General features: G+C 53.4%; 1 protein-coding gene across 1 annotated transcript in view; it reads left to right on the top strand.

Annotated features, from left to right (window-relative positions):
* Window positions 1-15,902, top strand: part of BRWD1 (bromodomain and WD repeat domain containing 1) — a 2,503,800-nt gene that overhangs the window by 975,174 nt on the left and 1,512,724 nt on the right. Inside the window, exon 21 of the mRNA XM_086935423.1 lies at window positions 7,111-7,257. Coding sequence (XP_086791549.1) covers window positions 7,111-7,257 — 147 coding nt within the window. The remainder of the gene's footprint in view (window positions 1-7,110; window positions 7,258-15,902) is intronic.

Below are 15,902 nucleotides of genomic sequence, written 5' to 3'. Positions count from 1 at the left end.
TGCTCTGGCAAGAGCTGAGCCTGCCTGCAGCTTGCGGAACCACGTCCTAATAGCTGTTCCATGATAACGCATACCATATACTCTTAAGTGCATTATAATCCTCGCGGTTAAATGCTATCTTTGGTATTGCTTTATCAAAACATGTCAAATAAGGTGTCATACGAATTGGAATACTAACCCCTCGCCAATTCTGGCGACGGGGTTAGCATTCCACCCTTCTAGAGGGACACGACATGTATGTAACTGTGAACCCCGGTTAAAGTTAAACGAAGCATCAGCTCCACAAAATGGATGCTGCCACCACAGACACGAGTCTGACCCCCTGCAGCTGGGAGTCCTTCCAGCGAGGGGAGCCTGGACAAAGGGTTTCCTGTCGAGGGCGGTGCTAGCACCGTCCCAGACAGGGTTTTGTGTATCCTGGGTAGGCAGGGCTTTACAGGAAGGTGACTGCTGAGTGGCACCCCGGTGCTCACTACGCATAGGCCGGTCAGAACCAGTTCCAGGGGCACACCAGCCCCTGGCCTGGGGAAAGTCCGGCATGGGAGAGGGGTGCACCACCCCCCTCCTAGTCCCACCCATAGGCAGGACCTAGTCACCGGGTTAGCCCCTTTTCTTAGTATAAAGATAGGAGCGGGCCCCCTGTTAAAATTAGATCATCTTTGGAATCAAGACACAACTTTCTGCGACAGGACATCAAGATTTCTTCTTCAAGATTCTCCCTTGTGGCTAAGGAGTAGTCACCCTGCATCCGCAGGCACCATCAAGAACACTGCGGTCTGCTGCAAGTCCTTCCTCAGGAATCCGACGACACAGCTCGACGAGACCCGGCTTCCCTGGCACCTCTGACCTCTACTCACCTCTACAGCCAAGCTGAGAACCGTGAGTGCGACGAGACCTCGAGGGACCGACGATCGCCAAGACTGCACGACTTCTTCACAACAAGCCCGCCGAGTGTCCCTCTGGTGAGTGCTTTGGGGTCCGAGAAGCCCCGACCCTGAGCAGCTCCAGCACCGAAGATCAGCCCTCCAGCATCTCCACGATCTGCGTGGGGCCCTTCTGCTTTTTGCTGCTCACTGCGTTGTTTGGCTACTAGCCTGCTGGCTTGTGGCCTTCTGAACAACGCCCGACGACATCACTGCTGCTGGTCTGGTTGCTCCAGACTGGTCCTTGCTTCCTTCCAAGAGAGAAGCACCCCGGACCCTCCTGGTCCACTCCAGACGCCATTTTGAGTCCACCGCGTGGGCTTGAATTTGCCAAGGCTTTGCTGCCCAATCCTGGGTCCAGCGACGCCGACAGCTTCATCCATCGTGGGACAGCTCGCTCCTCCATCCTGGTCGCCGACAACGCCTCCTGGTCCGTGAGATCTGCAGAGCACAGCGTCACCCACTCACCTAGTCGAGGTGACTACCATCCGGTGCCCTCCTGGTGCCACCTGACTACTGGCTAGTACTCACGAACTTGGTCCCCTCTGCTTTCAGGTGTCATCTATCTTCAAGATCCAGCCTTGGATCACTTCGAACTCTCTTCACTGGTCGCCTGCCAGCATCTTTCTTCCAGGCTCCTGGTCCGTCTACGAGGATTCCCGACGTCTTTTGAGACCTATGCAGCTGCAGCTCCTGGGCAAGGTAACTTCGGCATTTCGGTACCACAGCATAGCCTCACTATCCAAGGGTCAGAATCCACTTTCGTTTTCCTCCTACCAGGTCGGGTTCGCCCGAGAACACTAACTCTGTGAAATCTAGCTGCCATAGACTTTGTCCTGCATCACGTGTGAGAGTGCACACACTGCACCCGAGTCCCCTGGGTCTCCTAGAAGTAATCTGAAGATTCTATAGTCAAGATCTAGCGATTCCAAAGCCTATTAGTACTGTACTTACCTGCTAGTAATTTCGCATTCCACTTCCAGAGTATATGGTTTTCCGTGCCCCTCGGGCATTTGTATATACTGTGCTAACTTAAGTATTTTCGTAAGAGTTTTGTTTTGTGCTTAGTACCCTGTCCTCATAAAGAGTACAGGGCTGTTGTGATTCTTAATAAATATACTGTTTATTTTCATAACACTTGTGTGGTGTCCTTTCACTTGGTGTTCAAGGGGTATATGTGTGGTATAACAGCTGGCTTAACACGCCCTCTCGAGTCTTTAGCCTTAGACTGCTCATATCCACGCTACTAGGATAGCTGGTCTATAAGGTTGACTTACAACCAATCATCAATAAGGGTTGCTGGACTGATACATAGTGTTCACTAGAATAGTGAGCACTGCATATCAGGCCACCTTCTCACACACGACATGTGTGTAACTGTGAACCCCGGTTAAAGTTAACTCGAGCCTCAGCATCACAAAATGGATGCTGCCACCACAGACACAAGTCTGACCTCCTGCTGCTGGGAGTCCTTCCAGCGAGGAGAGCTTGGACAAAGAGTTTCCTGTCCGGGGCGGTGCTAGCACCATCCCAGACAGGGTTTTGTGTATCCTGGGTAGGCAGGGCTTTAGAGGAAGGTGACTGCAAGTGGCACCCCGGTGCTCACTATGCATAGGCCGGCTAGAACCAGTTCCAGGGGCACACCAGCCCCTGAGCTGGGGAAAGTCCTGCATGGGAGAGGGGTGTAACCACCCCCCTTCCTGGTCCCACCCATGGGCAGGACCTAGTCGTGTGCCAGCCCCTTTTCTTAGTATAAAGATAGGAGGGGGCCCCCTTCCCAGATTAGATAATTCCGAATCTTGATGACTTTCCACGAAAGAACTCTTGAATCTTTCAGAAGACTCTCCCTTGTGGCTAAGGAGTAGCCACCCTGCACAGCAGGCACCATCCAAGCGCATCGCGGTTTGCTGTAAGTCTCTCCTCCGGATCAAGACTGCCCAGCACGACGAGACCCGGCTTCCCTGGCACCTCTGACCTCTACCTACATCGTCAGCTCAGCTGAGATTCGTGGGTGAGACGAGACCTCGAGGGACCGGCCATCTTCAAGACTGCACAACGCTTGCCCAGCACGACCGCCGAGGGATCCTGGAGTGAGTGCTTTGGGGTTTGAGAAGCCCTAACCCTGAGCAGCTCCAGCACCGAAGTCCACCCCCCCCAGCATCCACGGGATCTGCGTGGGGCCCTTCTGTTCTTTGCTGCTCACCGCGTTGTCCGGCTACCTGCCTACTGGCTTGTGGCCCTCTTGACGACGAACGACGACATCTTCCTCGCTGGTCTGGTTGCTCCAGACTGGCCCTTGCTCCCCTCCAACAGAGGAGCACCCCGGACCCTCCTGGTCCACTCCAGACGCCATTTTGAGTCCACCGTGTGGGCTTGCATTTGCCAAGACTTGTTGCCCCAATCCTGGGTCCAGCGACGTCGACAGCAGATACCTTCGTGGGACAGCTCGCATCTCTATCCTGGTCGCCGACAACGCCTCCTGGTCCGAGAGACTGCAGAGCCCAGCGTCGCCCACTCACCTGGTCGAGGTGACTTCGTCCGGTGCCATCCTGGTGCCCATCTAATCACTGGCTAGTGATTCAGAACTTGGTCCCCTCTGCTTACAGGTATCCTCCATCATCGATCCAGGCTTGGATCCCATCGAATTTCATCACTGGTCGCCTGCCAGCAACTTCTTCTTTCAGGCTCCATAGACTGCAACGAGGATTCCCGACGTCTTTTCAGACCTATGCAGCCGCAGCCCCTGGGCTAGGTAATCTCAGCATTTCGGTGCTCCAGCATAGCTTAACTATCCAAGGGTCCAGATTGTGAGAAGTTGGCCTGATATGCAACGTTCGCTATTCTAGCGACCGCTATGTATCGTTCCAACGACCCTTATGGTGGTTGGTTGTAAGTCAACCTATAGACCAGCTATCCTAGTAGCGTGGATACGAGCAGTCTAAGGCTAAAGACTCGAGAGGGCGCGTTAAGCCAGCTGTTTACCACACATGTACCCCTTGAACACCCAGTGAAAGGACACCACACAAGTGTTATGAAAATAAACTGTATATTTATTAAGAATCACAACAGCCCTGTACTCTTTATGAGGACAGGGTACTAAGCACAAACCAAATCTCTTTAGCAAATACTTTAAGTGCACAGTTAAAACAAGTGTCCGAGGACACGGAAAGGTTAAGGCAAGTCGGAAGCGAGGGACTCGGGACCCTAGAGTAAGGAGGCTATGCAGGCACTGAAATGCCGAGTTACCTAGCCACGAGGGCTGCGGCTGCACAAGTCTTACAGGCGTCGGGGTCTTCGCTGACGAGCCAGGAGCCGGAACAAAAGGAGTTGCTGGCCGGCGACCAGTGATGAATAGTTCGTAGAGATCCAAGCCTGGATCGGAGATTGATGAAACCTGAAAGCAGAGGGGACCAAGTTCGTACTACTAGCCAGTAGTCAGAGGGTACCAGGAAGGCACCGGTTGGCCGTCACCTCGACCAGGTGAGTGGGCGACGCTAGGCTCTGCAGTCTCACGGACCAGGAGGCGTTGTCGGCGACCACGGTGGAGGTGCGAGCTGTCCCACGACGGATGTCGCTGTCGGCGTCTTGAGTAAACCAGGAGGGTCCGGGGTGCTTCTCGAAAAGATGGAAGCAAGGGCCAGTCTGGAGCAACCAGATCGGCAGTGTTGATTTTCGGATGTCGTCACAGAAGGACACAAGCCAGCGGCTAGTGACCAGACAACGTGCTGAGCAGCGAGCAGAAGGGCCCCACGCAGATCGTGGAGATGCTGGGAGACTGCACTTCGGAGCTGGAGCGGCTCAGGGTCGGGGCTTCTCGGACCCCAGAGCACTCACCAGAGAGTTACCTCGATGGTCGTGCTGGTTTTTAAGAGCGTGCAGGTTCTGATGATGGCCGGTCCCTCGAGGTCTCGTCGCACCCACAGATCACAGCTGAGCTGATGACGGGGGTAGAGGTCAGAGGTGCCAGGGAAGCCGGTTCTCGTCGAGCTGGGCCGTCGGATTCCTTGAGGAAGGACTTACAGCAAACCGCAGAGTTCTTAGATGGTGCCCGCTGATGCAGGGTGACTACTCCTTAGCCACAAGGGAGAAATCTTGAGAAGAGTCTCGAATGTCCTTTCGTAGAAAGTAGTTCTTGATTCAAAGATGATCTAATTTGGAAGGGTCCCCGCTCCGGCCTTTATCCTAAAGAAAGGGGTGGGTACATGACTAGGTCCTGCCCTAAGGGTGGGACCAGGAAGGGGGGTAGTTACACCCCTCTCCCCTGCCGGACTTTCCCCAGGCCAGGGCTGTCGCCCCTGGAACTGGTTCTAACCGGCAGATGCGTAGTGAGCACCGGGGTACCACTCCGCAGTCACCTTCTCGCAAAAGCCCTACCTACCCAGAATACACAAACCCTGTCTGGGACGGTGCGAACACCGCCCTTGACAGGAAACCCTTTGTCCAAGTGCTCCTCGCTGGAAGGACTCCCAGCAGCAGGAGGTCAGACTCGTGTCTGTGGTGGCAGCATCCATTTTGTGGAGCTGAGGCTTTAGTTAACTTTAATCGGGGTTCACAGTTACGTACATGTCGTGTCCCTCTAGAAGGGCGGAATGCTAACCTCGTCGCCAGAGTTGGTGAGAGGGCAGCATCCCGATTCGTATGACACCTTACTCGACATGTCTTGATAACGCGACACCGAAGTTACCGATATGGTACGCGTTATCATGGAACAGCCATTGGGTCTTGATTCCGCAAGCTGCAACCGGGCTCGGCTCGGGCCAGAGCTTAGTTCACACGAGCCCATGCACTCTGCCTTCAGGATTGTCAAGGCCTGCCATAGGAGTGACTGATAGGAACTCGGGTGTCCATTGGAGGGTTAGATATAGGGCTACTATATCTAAAGCAAAGGGTGATTACACGACTTCGCCCCAGCTGTCATGCAGCCAGTTGTGTCAAATTTAGGAGGCCAGCCAGGGGTGGCATAATACATGCTGCAGCCCCTGGCGGCCCTGGGTACACCTATGCCCTGAGTTACAGGGTCTGATAAGGTGGCCCAGTACCAATTGGTAAATGCACCTAGGGTACATCTCGTAATTTAGAAAGAGAACAGCCAGGCTGTGGGTCTGATTGGCAGGCCCACAGCCAGAGAAAGTCGTAAACCAGTGAAACAAAAGCAAAAAATCTGGGTGATCATAGGATTGCAGACCCTACTCTCCTACACAGATCCTTTTTCGTTTCAGCTCTACCCAGTCGGATTCGTCCGATAACACTAACTTTACGAAATCTAGCATCCATAGACTTTGTCCCGCATCCCGCGTGAGAGTGCACACGCTGCACCCGATCTCCCTAGGCCTCCTGCTCGTAATCTGAAGGTTCAGTAGTCCAGTCCGAGCGATCCTAAAGCCTATTAGAGTAGTACTTACCTGCTAGTAATTTCGCATTCCACTTTTAGAGTATATGGTTTTTCGTGCCCCTCGGGCATTTGTGTAAATTGTTCGACTTTCAGAAATTCTTTAAGAGCTTTGTATTGTGCTTAGCACCCTGTCCTCATAAAGAGTCCAGGGTTGTTGTGTTCTAAATAAATATCCTTTTATTTTCATAACTTGTGTGGTGTCCTTTCACTTGGTGTTCAAGGGGTATATGTGATGGTATAATAGCTGGCTTAACACGCCCTCTAGCGTCTAGCCCAAAGTCTGCTCTTGTCCATGCTACTAGGATAGCTGGTCTATACGGTTGACTTACAACCAATCATCAATAAGGGTTGTTTGGACTGATACATAGTGATCACTAGAATAGTGAGCACTGCATATCAGGCCAACTTCTCACACAGATGCATACTGGTAAGTAGCATATTCGTTCCACCACCTATTCTTTGCCTGCAGGGTTGGAAATGAAGCAGTTAACAGAGAATTCTAGGTATTGGATATTTTTGCAGGAGCAGACTGGATTCCACATAAAGCCGTATGGATCTGGAATGGATGAGAATATCGGAGTAAAGCCCAAAATGCTCTAAGTCAGAGTATGCATACTGTGGTAGTTTGGAAACTTATTAGAACACTGGATAGTTCCGCAGTTAGGTCCTCTGTTGGTGGGCACAAGAGCTCAGGGAGCAATTTGTGACATTGGCTCAAGCAATAGAGAGTAAGAGCTGGAATTTAGAGATGCAGTCCTATATTATTGTCTGAAGACTATATTTATTATTTTTCAGATGAAGTCAGAAAACTTGTCACTAAGATCCAAATTGAACAGTAACTCCAGGCGAAAACATCCATGTTATCGAACTAGAAAAAATGTAGACCAATTTATTGAATATTCATGTGAGGAAGGGGAAGAAACTGTTCTCTCTACAGATGTGGTAAGTGTATGGTGTTAAACTGTAATGCTGTACAATGTGTTCTGCTCATTTATATGGTATGTTAATCTAAATTGTCATTTCATCCATTCGCTTCATCCCATTTCTCACTACATGGAGGTTGAATCCATGTTTGAGAAGATGGAATGTCCTGCTTGTTCCAATGTGAATGTTAGTTCCTCTGCTTCTTTGCGTACAACTACATATTTATGCATTCATTTAGGACATCTGTCTGTGCCCTACTGGGACTTGGTGTATTTCACTTGTAGCGCCTGTTCATCTAGGTATGTTCCATTTTTTCTATTTTTCTGAAGCATATGACTTTGCAATAGGATACCTATCTGTTTCCTTTTGCAAATGGGTCTCTGACTTGCTAAGGACTGCGATTTATTTGGTTGCAGAAGTTGTCTTTGTTTTCCCTAAAATCCACTGTCTCTCTGGTGGCAGGTTTGTTTGTGCGTAGCTCTAATAAGTAGTCTTCATGGTGTTAAATAATTTTTAGGTCGAGCCTAGAGCCTTCGCTTATGCGCTACTCTGCGAGACTTATTGTAGAGGAGTAGGGAATAGAAGCCCTGCCCACTCTGCCCATATTTGCCTTTGGCTTGTGACATTGTCTGTCTTAAAAGCTGGCTTCTGAATCTAAAATAGGCTTATTAGTCCCTCCTTAGTACCGCCTTCCCTTCATTTGTCACCTCCCATGACGACTGACCCCTTTACTACTGTTGTTACATGGTACCCGTTATATAGACTGTGAGCACTATTTTCTTTAATGAAGTTTCCTACTGCAGGCACAACATGCTTTGGTGCCTTGTTTACCCACCTCCCTCCCGTTGTCGTGCCTTCTCCTCCCTGCCCTCCTTCCCGTTGTCGTGACTTATCCTCTGCCCGCCCTCCTGTTGTCCGTGCCTTCTTTCCCTCCCCGCCTGCCCTCCCAAATGTCCGTGCCTTCTATTGCTCACCCTCCCGTTCTGCAAATGCAAGACCGATTTCATTTTTCTTTGTTAGCCATACCTAATGCAAGTAGCCTCGTGAGTTATACCCCAGTGTCTGGGACTCGGAAGGCTTCTGAGTTCCGTCATGGTGTATTAATTATGTTCATAGTAAACAATAAACAGCAAGAGCTTTATGTGGATGTTTGGACTGGCCTACCAGGGCATTAAACCTTTCTTTGCTCAACAAGTTTAACTTAAAGATAAGCTTTCGAGCTTTTGCGCAGTCAAGCCACGGTAATAACATTCAGATGCCTGCAGCCAGCTAGACATCTGGTGTCCATGGTAACAGGAATGGGGAGGAGAAAGCTGAAGTACCGCGAAGCTCCAGGCAAGAGATGGATGGGTGGCCTTTAGAGCAGTCATTAGCTACAAAACAAATGTCAATGTCCTGCTTCCAAACCCAGGCGCAAGTCCTTTGACAGCAGCACGCAGCTTTCCAACTTGCTAAATCTCCTAAAACATGTCCGCCTGCTCTTCCCCAGAATGCACTGCTGGGTTCTTTTATCGGGCCTGGTCACGTAGACTCCACGTGGGCTTCAGTTTCAAGCCTTCCAATGCTGTCAGTGGTGCTGGGGTTCACCGCTTTGGCACTGTCTCACCTTTATTTATGGCCGGAACATTGTTTTTGTGTGTGGCTTTGTTAAATTTCTTTCCAATTCTAACCCTTTACACTGTACACACAAGGGCTGCATTTTCACTCTAGCCCATGGGTTGGGCAGCAGTAGTTAAGGGTACTGTTGGCTGGTATTTTGAAAGCTGGTTTTCATTCCTAAAGAGGGGTCTTTCTCAAATTTCGCATTTCTTATTACCCAGTGGCAGCCTTGTGGATGAATGGGGTCATGTGGCGTGTGGCAGAATGGAACATCAGCGTTAAACTAGTGAGTAGCCGAATCCATTAAGTCAAAGAAGGAGATGGGAGGGATTCAGGATACAGAAGTGCCCTCCACTCATAAAGTCAGCCAATGAAAGGAAAATTCTCATTCTAGCACTCGACTTGTTACATTGTATTCATACTCCTCCGTCCGTCAATACTCCAGCGGTATTGGACCAGCCACCGTTTGGCTCAATGTGGATACGATTGGTTGAAAAAATGAACAGCGGTGATTACTGTAAAAAATAAAAGACCCCTCACGCACTCAACAAGATAGGACACTGCGTGTTCACTCATTGGCACGAACCTCGCCTCATAGGTGAACTCCAGTGCGTGCATGGTGAGGGGCTGTCCTTTGAACCTTTGTCAGCCCAGTACACCAGCGCTTGGATACTACTAATGCATTTAAGTGCCATATCTTTTGTCATGCCACATCCCTGCTTTTTTTTTGTGCCTTTTCTGGTCTTCTGTTCAGAGAGACATCTTACACCTTATCTGAAAGAGACACGTTAGTGATAGATTCCTTACCTTAGAATATCCCCAGGCGTCAGACTGGATCCGGAAAATTTTTGCATAGCAATCCCCCTGCTCGTCGGTAGGCGTCGTCTGCGGCTCCGCGTCCGTCGTCGGCGTCGTGAGCGCCGGAATGACGTCGTCGGAGTACTTAGGCGCAGCCCATGCGCGCTGATGTCAGTTCTTCTTTTTTCCGCGCCAGCTAGCGCAGATCCGGAAGAAGCTCTACCCCCAGTCAATTTTTGACTGAACTTTTTGATCTTTTTGATCGCCCTTTCTTGTCGAGTCTTTGACTCCATCGGTGCCAGGGATGCCCGGGTTCAAGCCTTGCTCGAAGTGCGACCGACTCATGTCTGTCACGGACCCCCATCGCCGGTGCCTGAAGTGCTTAGGCCTCGACCATGATGATCGAACCTGCTCCGACTGCCGGGCCCTGACGTCGAAGGCTAGGCGGGAGCGGTCCCGCAAGCGACTCGAGCTGAGGCAGTCGGCCCGCACCGCTCCAGGTCCCGGTCCCGGTCCCACGGGAGGTCGAGGGACATGTCGCGAGGTCGGAGTCATCGGAGCTCCGGAAGTGGACACCGATCGTCTGGTTCTGTATTAGGGGATCTCTGTGTATAGTCATAATCTAGTGAATAGTCCCGCCCATGTGCGTGGACCCCGGCAATCAAAAATAATCTCTTAAGTTGTCAAAATAATGCAGTAACTGCAAAGACACTTAAGAGAGAATTTAAAGACAAATAATGCAGCCTATATCCACAGGCTACACTGTCCAGTACTTCAACTAGAAATTCCACCAAAAAACACTACACATAATACAGCCTGCCAGTTTCTACCATAGAGAAACTTGCCTCCCCCAGTCAAAGACTCTGGAATGATAGAGAGGAAGGTAGGGACAGACAAGCCCCATAGGCTGCCATTATGTGGCTTAAATAGGATACTGTGCCTTTAAGAGAACTTTCCAGAACTTCTCCCAGTATCCCAGAATGCATAGCAGGTCCCTCTACTTTCAGTTCTTTTTTCCGGCTCCTGCTTACAGGACCCTGGCATTGAGCTCTCCCTTGTTTCAAGGGTTTATTGGATATTTTGGCACTTTTGTGTTCTAAAAGTGTTTTAGTTTACTTTCTTGGTGTTCTCTCTCTCTTTTTTGTGCTGTTTCAGGCGTTTTAGGGCTCTAAAATGCCTGGCCTTTTTGATAAGTGCCCAGCATGTGGGAGGAAGAAGGCCAAGAGTGATCCCCATGATGTCTGCATCGTCTGCCTCCCTGAAGATCATGTCCCTGAGGATTGTGTCATCTGCCAGCAGTTTACTGCTCGGACTCTGAGGGACAGGATGAAGATCAGGCTTTCTGGCCTTGAGGAGAGGCGTCTGCAGGCTGCAGGTGGGTCTGGGCAGGCTGGGAAGGTTCCCTCAGCTGAGGCCTCTGGGGGCTCCCCAGGGGCAGGAAGTCCAGCAAACGGTCCCGGTCGACGTTGATTGCATCGACGACGACGTCGAGAGGGATGACGGCGGTGTGCTCCCCTTCTCCCCGGGGCTCCGGGTCGAGACGGCGTGACGGCTCGACGTCGAAGATCATGGAGAAGTCGCCTTCGAAGCCACCGTCGACGTCATCGTCTTCGTCGACGTCAAGGTCTTCCTAGCGACGCCGAAGGCAAAGTGGCAAGCATCGACGCTCGCCGTCGAGGCGACACCGTCGATCGCCGTCGAAGCACCGGTCAACGTCGAGGGGCTCCTCGACGTCGAGAGCATCAAGGAGACGGCGACGCTCGTCGTCGAAGACGGAACGCTCAACGTCGCGGAGGCGGCGTACGACGTCGCAGAGGAAGAGGTCGACGTCGAGGGGTCGGCGTTCGACGTCGAGAAAAAGAGGGTCGACGCCGCGGAGGCGGCGCTCAACACTGGAGTCAAGGAAGCGTCGTTCGATGCCAGAAAAGCGACGCTCTGCATCGAGCAGAAAGCGGTCGGCTTCTGGGAGTCGTTCAGCCTCTCCAAAACGGCGCAAGAGGGATTCTAGTCCAAGAAGTCATGATGCTTCTAGTGGAGGACGCAAGAGGAAGCGATCACCTGCTGAAGGGGCTGGATCTCCGCCCCCTTCGCCTAATGGGTCACCGGGCTCGGTATACTCAGAAGTGTACACGCCATCTCGGCCTCGGACTCCGACTCCTCCTCCTGTTCCTGAAGAGGATCCTACACCCAAACCTCCACTTCCTTCAGGCGACCCACCTCCTGTCCCTCTGCATGGGCCCACCCCGCAGCCGAAGGTTCCGCCGCCGAGGTCCACTTCGCTGCCGTCTTTGCCTGTTCCTCCTAAGGGGACCCCAAAACCGAAACCCCATGAGGAGCCAAGGAAGACCGAAAACCGGCGGAGCGGCCACGGACTGGCTGGTCTCGCTCTCGCTCTGGGAGAAGGGAGAGATTGCGACGCAGATCGTCCACGAGGTCGAGACGCCGCCATAGGAGGCGCGAATCTCGCTCACACACGAGGTCCTCTGGGACCAGGGATTATTCTCCTACCTTGTCGGGGTCACCGGACACGAGGGTGTCCCCGATTGATGACCTGGTGGCGTTCCATGACGTCCTTTTAAGGGGCGCTGCGAAGTTGGGCATATCCCTGACGGTGCCTACTCCGAAGACTTCAGTCATTTTTGAGACATTGCATCAAAAACACCTGTCTCGTCCTCTCCTGCCTCTGGTGCCGGGCCTGGAGGAACCAGCGATGGCCCTGTTTCTCACCCCTGCGGTGACGAGGGCGGCTCCATCGAGGTTGCTGAAGTAGTACCGGGCTCCCGATTCGGATCCGGCCTTTCTGAGAACGGAACCCCCTCCTGACTGTCATTGTGACGGCAGCCCGCAAGCAACATGCCACCACTCCGTCCTCCACGGTTCCCCCGGATAAGGAGTCCAGGTGGATGGATTCGGCGGGGAGGAAAGTCTGTGGAACTTCCGCTACCTCCATGAAAGCTGCGAGTGCCACGGCGCTGCTGGGCCGATACGACCGCGCCCTCTGGGACTCCCTCGAGCGGTTTGCAGAACACTTACCTCAGGAGAAGCGTGAGGACTTCATGGAAGTGCTGAATGAGGGGATGCTGGTGGCTAACCAGATTATCAGCGCGGCAGCGGACTCTTCCCTGTTGGCTGCTCACGGATTTTGCCACGGAGTCAACCAACGACGCCACGCATGGCTGCGGCTTACGTCCCTGAAACCGGACGCACAGCAGAGGGTGGCCAACCTTCCATTCTCAGGTGAGACCCTCTTCGGGAAGCATGCGGACGATGAGATGGCCCGCATGAAGGCTGAGGCCGAGACGCTAACGGCTGTGGGCCTGGAGAAGCCTAAAGAGACCAAGAAGACGTACCGCCCTTTCCAACGGCGGTTTGTTGGGCAAGGCCGAGGACGAGGCCAGGCTTCGGGACAATCGCAACATCAACAACAGTTCCGTAAGCCATTCCAGAAGCGTCAGAAGGGCAGAAGAGGCCAGCAGTCTGCCCCGGCGCCCAAGGGCCAGGCTGGGTCTAGGCCCTAGGAACCTACTTCCCCCGGATCTGTTACCCACTCCGGTAGGGGGAAGCATTCAATTTTTTCTGGCAGAGTGGAGAAAAATTACTCAGGACAAGTGGGTGCTGAATATTGTTTGCAATGGATACAGTCTTCGGTTCACCAGCCCTCCTCCAGCAATTCCCCCGGTCAGCTCGCAGTGTCAGCTGCGCGAGCTTCAGGCGGAAGCGGATATCCTGTTGAGGAAAAGGGCGATAGAAGACGTACCTCTGTCTCAGAGAGGAAGAGGTCTGTACTCCAGGTTCTTTCTGGTTTGCAAGAAGGACAAGAACGAGTTCAGGCCCATTCTGGACTTGCGGCAGGCAAACAAATGGATTCGCAGGGAAAAGTTTTGCATGCTGTTGTTGCATCAGATTTATCCTCAGTTGCAACAGGGAGACTGGCTATGCGCTATAGACCTACAGGATGCTTACTTCCATGTGCCCATTGCACACAAACACAGGAAGTTCCTGCGGTTCCAAGTCGGCACCAATCACTATCAATACACAGTACTCCCATTCGGACTGAAGTCTGCGCCGAGAACATTCGGGACACCCCCGCCCCGCACGGCCACCAGCTGCTGCGTGTGCCCCATTGCCTGCCTTCTCTCTCGCCGCCGGCCTCGCTGCCGCCTTGCTCGCTCCCCTGTGGTTTTCGCCAGCCGTTTTTGTCCTTAATTTGTGCTTGTTTTCTTCTGTGCCGAGTGATTGTTTCTTTGGCTGTTTTTACCGTGCTTTGCCCGCCGTTTGTGCCTGTATTCTGTGTGCCGAGACATCGTTATCGTTTTCCTCCCTGTTTTGCCTTTATTTGTGCCCTCCATTTGTGCCTGTGTAATTTAATATAACCTTTTGTGCCGTGTGTCAATTTCCTTCCTGTTTGCCCGCCTACCTCGCCGCCCTCCGCTCTCCCTCTCCCTCCCCGCTTCCCGCCACCGCCTTTTGCCCCGCCCCTTTTTCTCTTCTGTTCCCTCCCCGCTCCCGCCTCCCAGCTGCTCCGCCCACCCGCGCACTTCGCCTTAAATGGCGACCGTGCGAACGCGCAGCGGTCACGCGCAGCGGGCGCACCGATTGTGCGCCGAAGGCGCGCCAAAGGTAAGCCCGTCTGCGCCTGTCCGCGACCGGATCGCGACCAGCGCCAGGACCCCTGGCCCCCGAAGACCCCGACCGACCCGCCTGACGTACTCCACCGCCACCCTCATCGCACTCAACACCGGCCGACTCCCAGAATGCCATCAAGCCACTCCACGACGTACCCACGGACCTTTCAGCTGCCACGCCTGCAAATTCACCTGCATCCGGACCTGCCTCGCACCAGCACCCGCCAAATCGAACACCAGCAGCACCCACCTCAAGTGCATCCTGCTCAACACCCGCTCCGTCCACAGACACACCATCGAACTCTGGAACCTTCTAGACGCCACAGCCCCCGACGTTGCCTTCCTCACGGAAACCTGGATGAACGCCTCTTCAGCTCCCGACATCGCCATCGCTATCCCAGAGGGCTACAAGATCATCCGAAGGGACCGCAACGCCAACCAGATGGGAGGAGGCATCGCCATCATCCACAGGAACACCATCCGTCTCACGACCAGCACCGACAACACCCTGACCACCGCCGAACACCTGCATTTCCAGATCCACACCAACCCGAACACCACCCTCAGAGGCACCCTGATCTACCGACCCCCTGGACCACGCACACAATTCAGCGAGGACATCGCCGACTTCGTCAGCCCACATGCCCTCCCCTCCGCTGACTACATCCTCCTAGGGGACCTCAACTTCCATCTGGAGAACAACAACGACCGCAACACCAGCACCCTGCTCGACAACCTCGCCAATCTTGGACTCAAGCAGCTGGTGTCCACCCCCACCCACCTCGCCGGACACACACTCGACGCAGTCTTCTCTTCCAGCACAGACATCGACTTCAGCCACACCACAGAGCTTCAATGGACGGACCACAGCTGCGTCCACTTCACCTTCAAGAGAACGACGACCCACCACCACCAGCAACAGGCCGCCCGCAGAAGCTGGAACAAGATCACAGCAGACCAGCTTGCCACCTCCCTGAGCCAGCACCCTCCTGCCAGCTCTGCAAACCCCAGCCAGGCCGCCGACAACCTCACGAAGTGGATCAGCATCTGCGCGGACGAGCTCGCCCCGCTGAGGACCCCGCCCAGCAGACCCGGCAGCAAGAAAGCCCCATGGTTCACCGACGAACTCAAGAGCTCCAAGAAGAACTGCCGAGCCCTCGAGAAAGTCTGGAGAAGGGAACCTACACCGGACAACAGGACCTCCTTCAAGCTTGCCACCTGGAAACACCACCAGCTGATCCGCGCCGCCAAGAAAACAGCATTCAAGGACCGGTTGGACAACAACGCACACAACTGCAAGGAACTCTTCAACATCGTGAAAGAGCTTTCCAACCCCAGCGCAGGAAACAACGACATCACCCCATCGCAAGACCTCTGCAACTCCCTCGCTTCATACTTCCACAACAAGATCGCGGACATACACAACAGCTTCACCAACCAACCAACGCACACCATGACCGAACAACCACCCCCCCCCCACCACCCTCCACGCCTGGACCCCGATCAGCACCAAAGACACCATCCGCACGATGAACTCCATCCACTCCGGATCACCGACCGACCCCTGCCCTCACCACGTCTTCAACAAGGCTGACGCTGTCATCGCACCCCACCTGCGAGACATCATCAACACATCCTTCG

Source organism: Lissotriton vulgaris, chromosome 8 (genome assembly GCF_964263255.1).
Source record: "Lissotriton vulgaris chromosome 8, aLisVul1.2, whole genome shotgun sequence".
Classification (NCBI taxonomy): Eukaryota; Metazoa; Chordata; class Amphibia; order Caudata; family Salamandridae; genus Lissotriton; species Lissotriton vulgaris.
The sequence above is the reverse complement of the archived record's forward strand: the minus strand, read 5'-3'. Positions and strand labels throughout refer to the sequence as shown.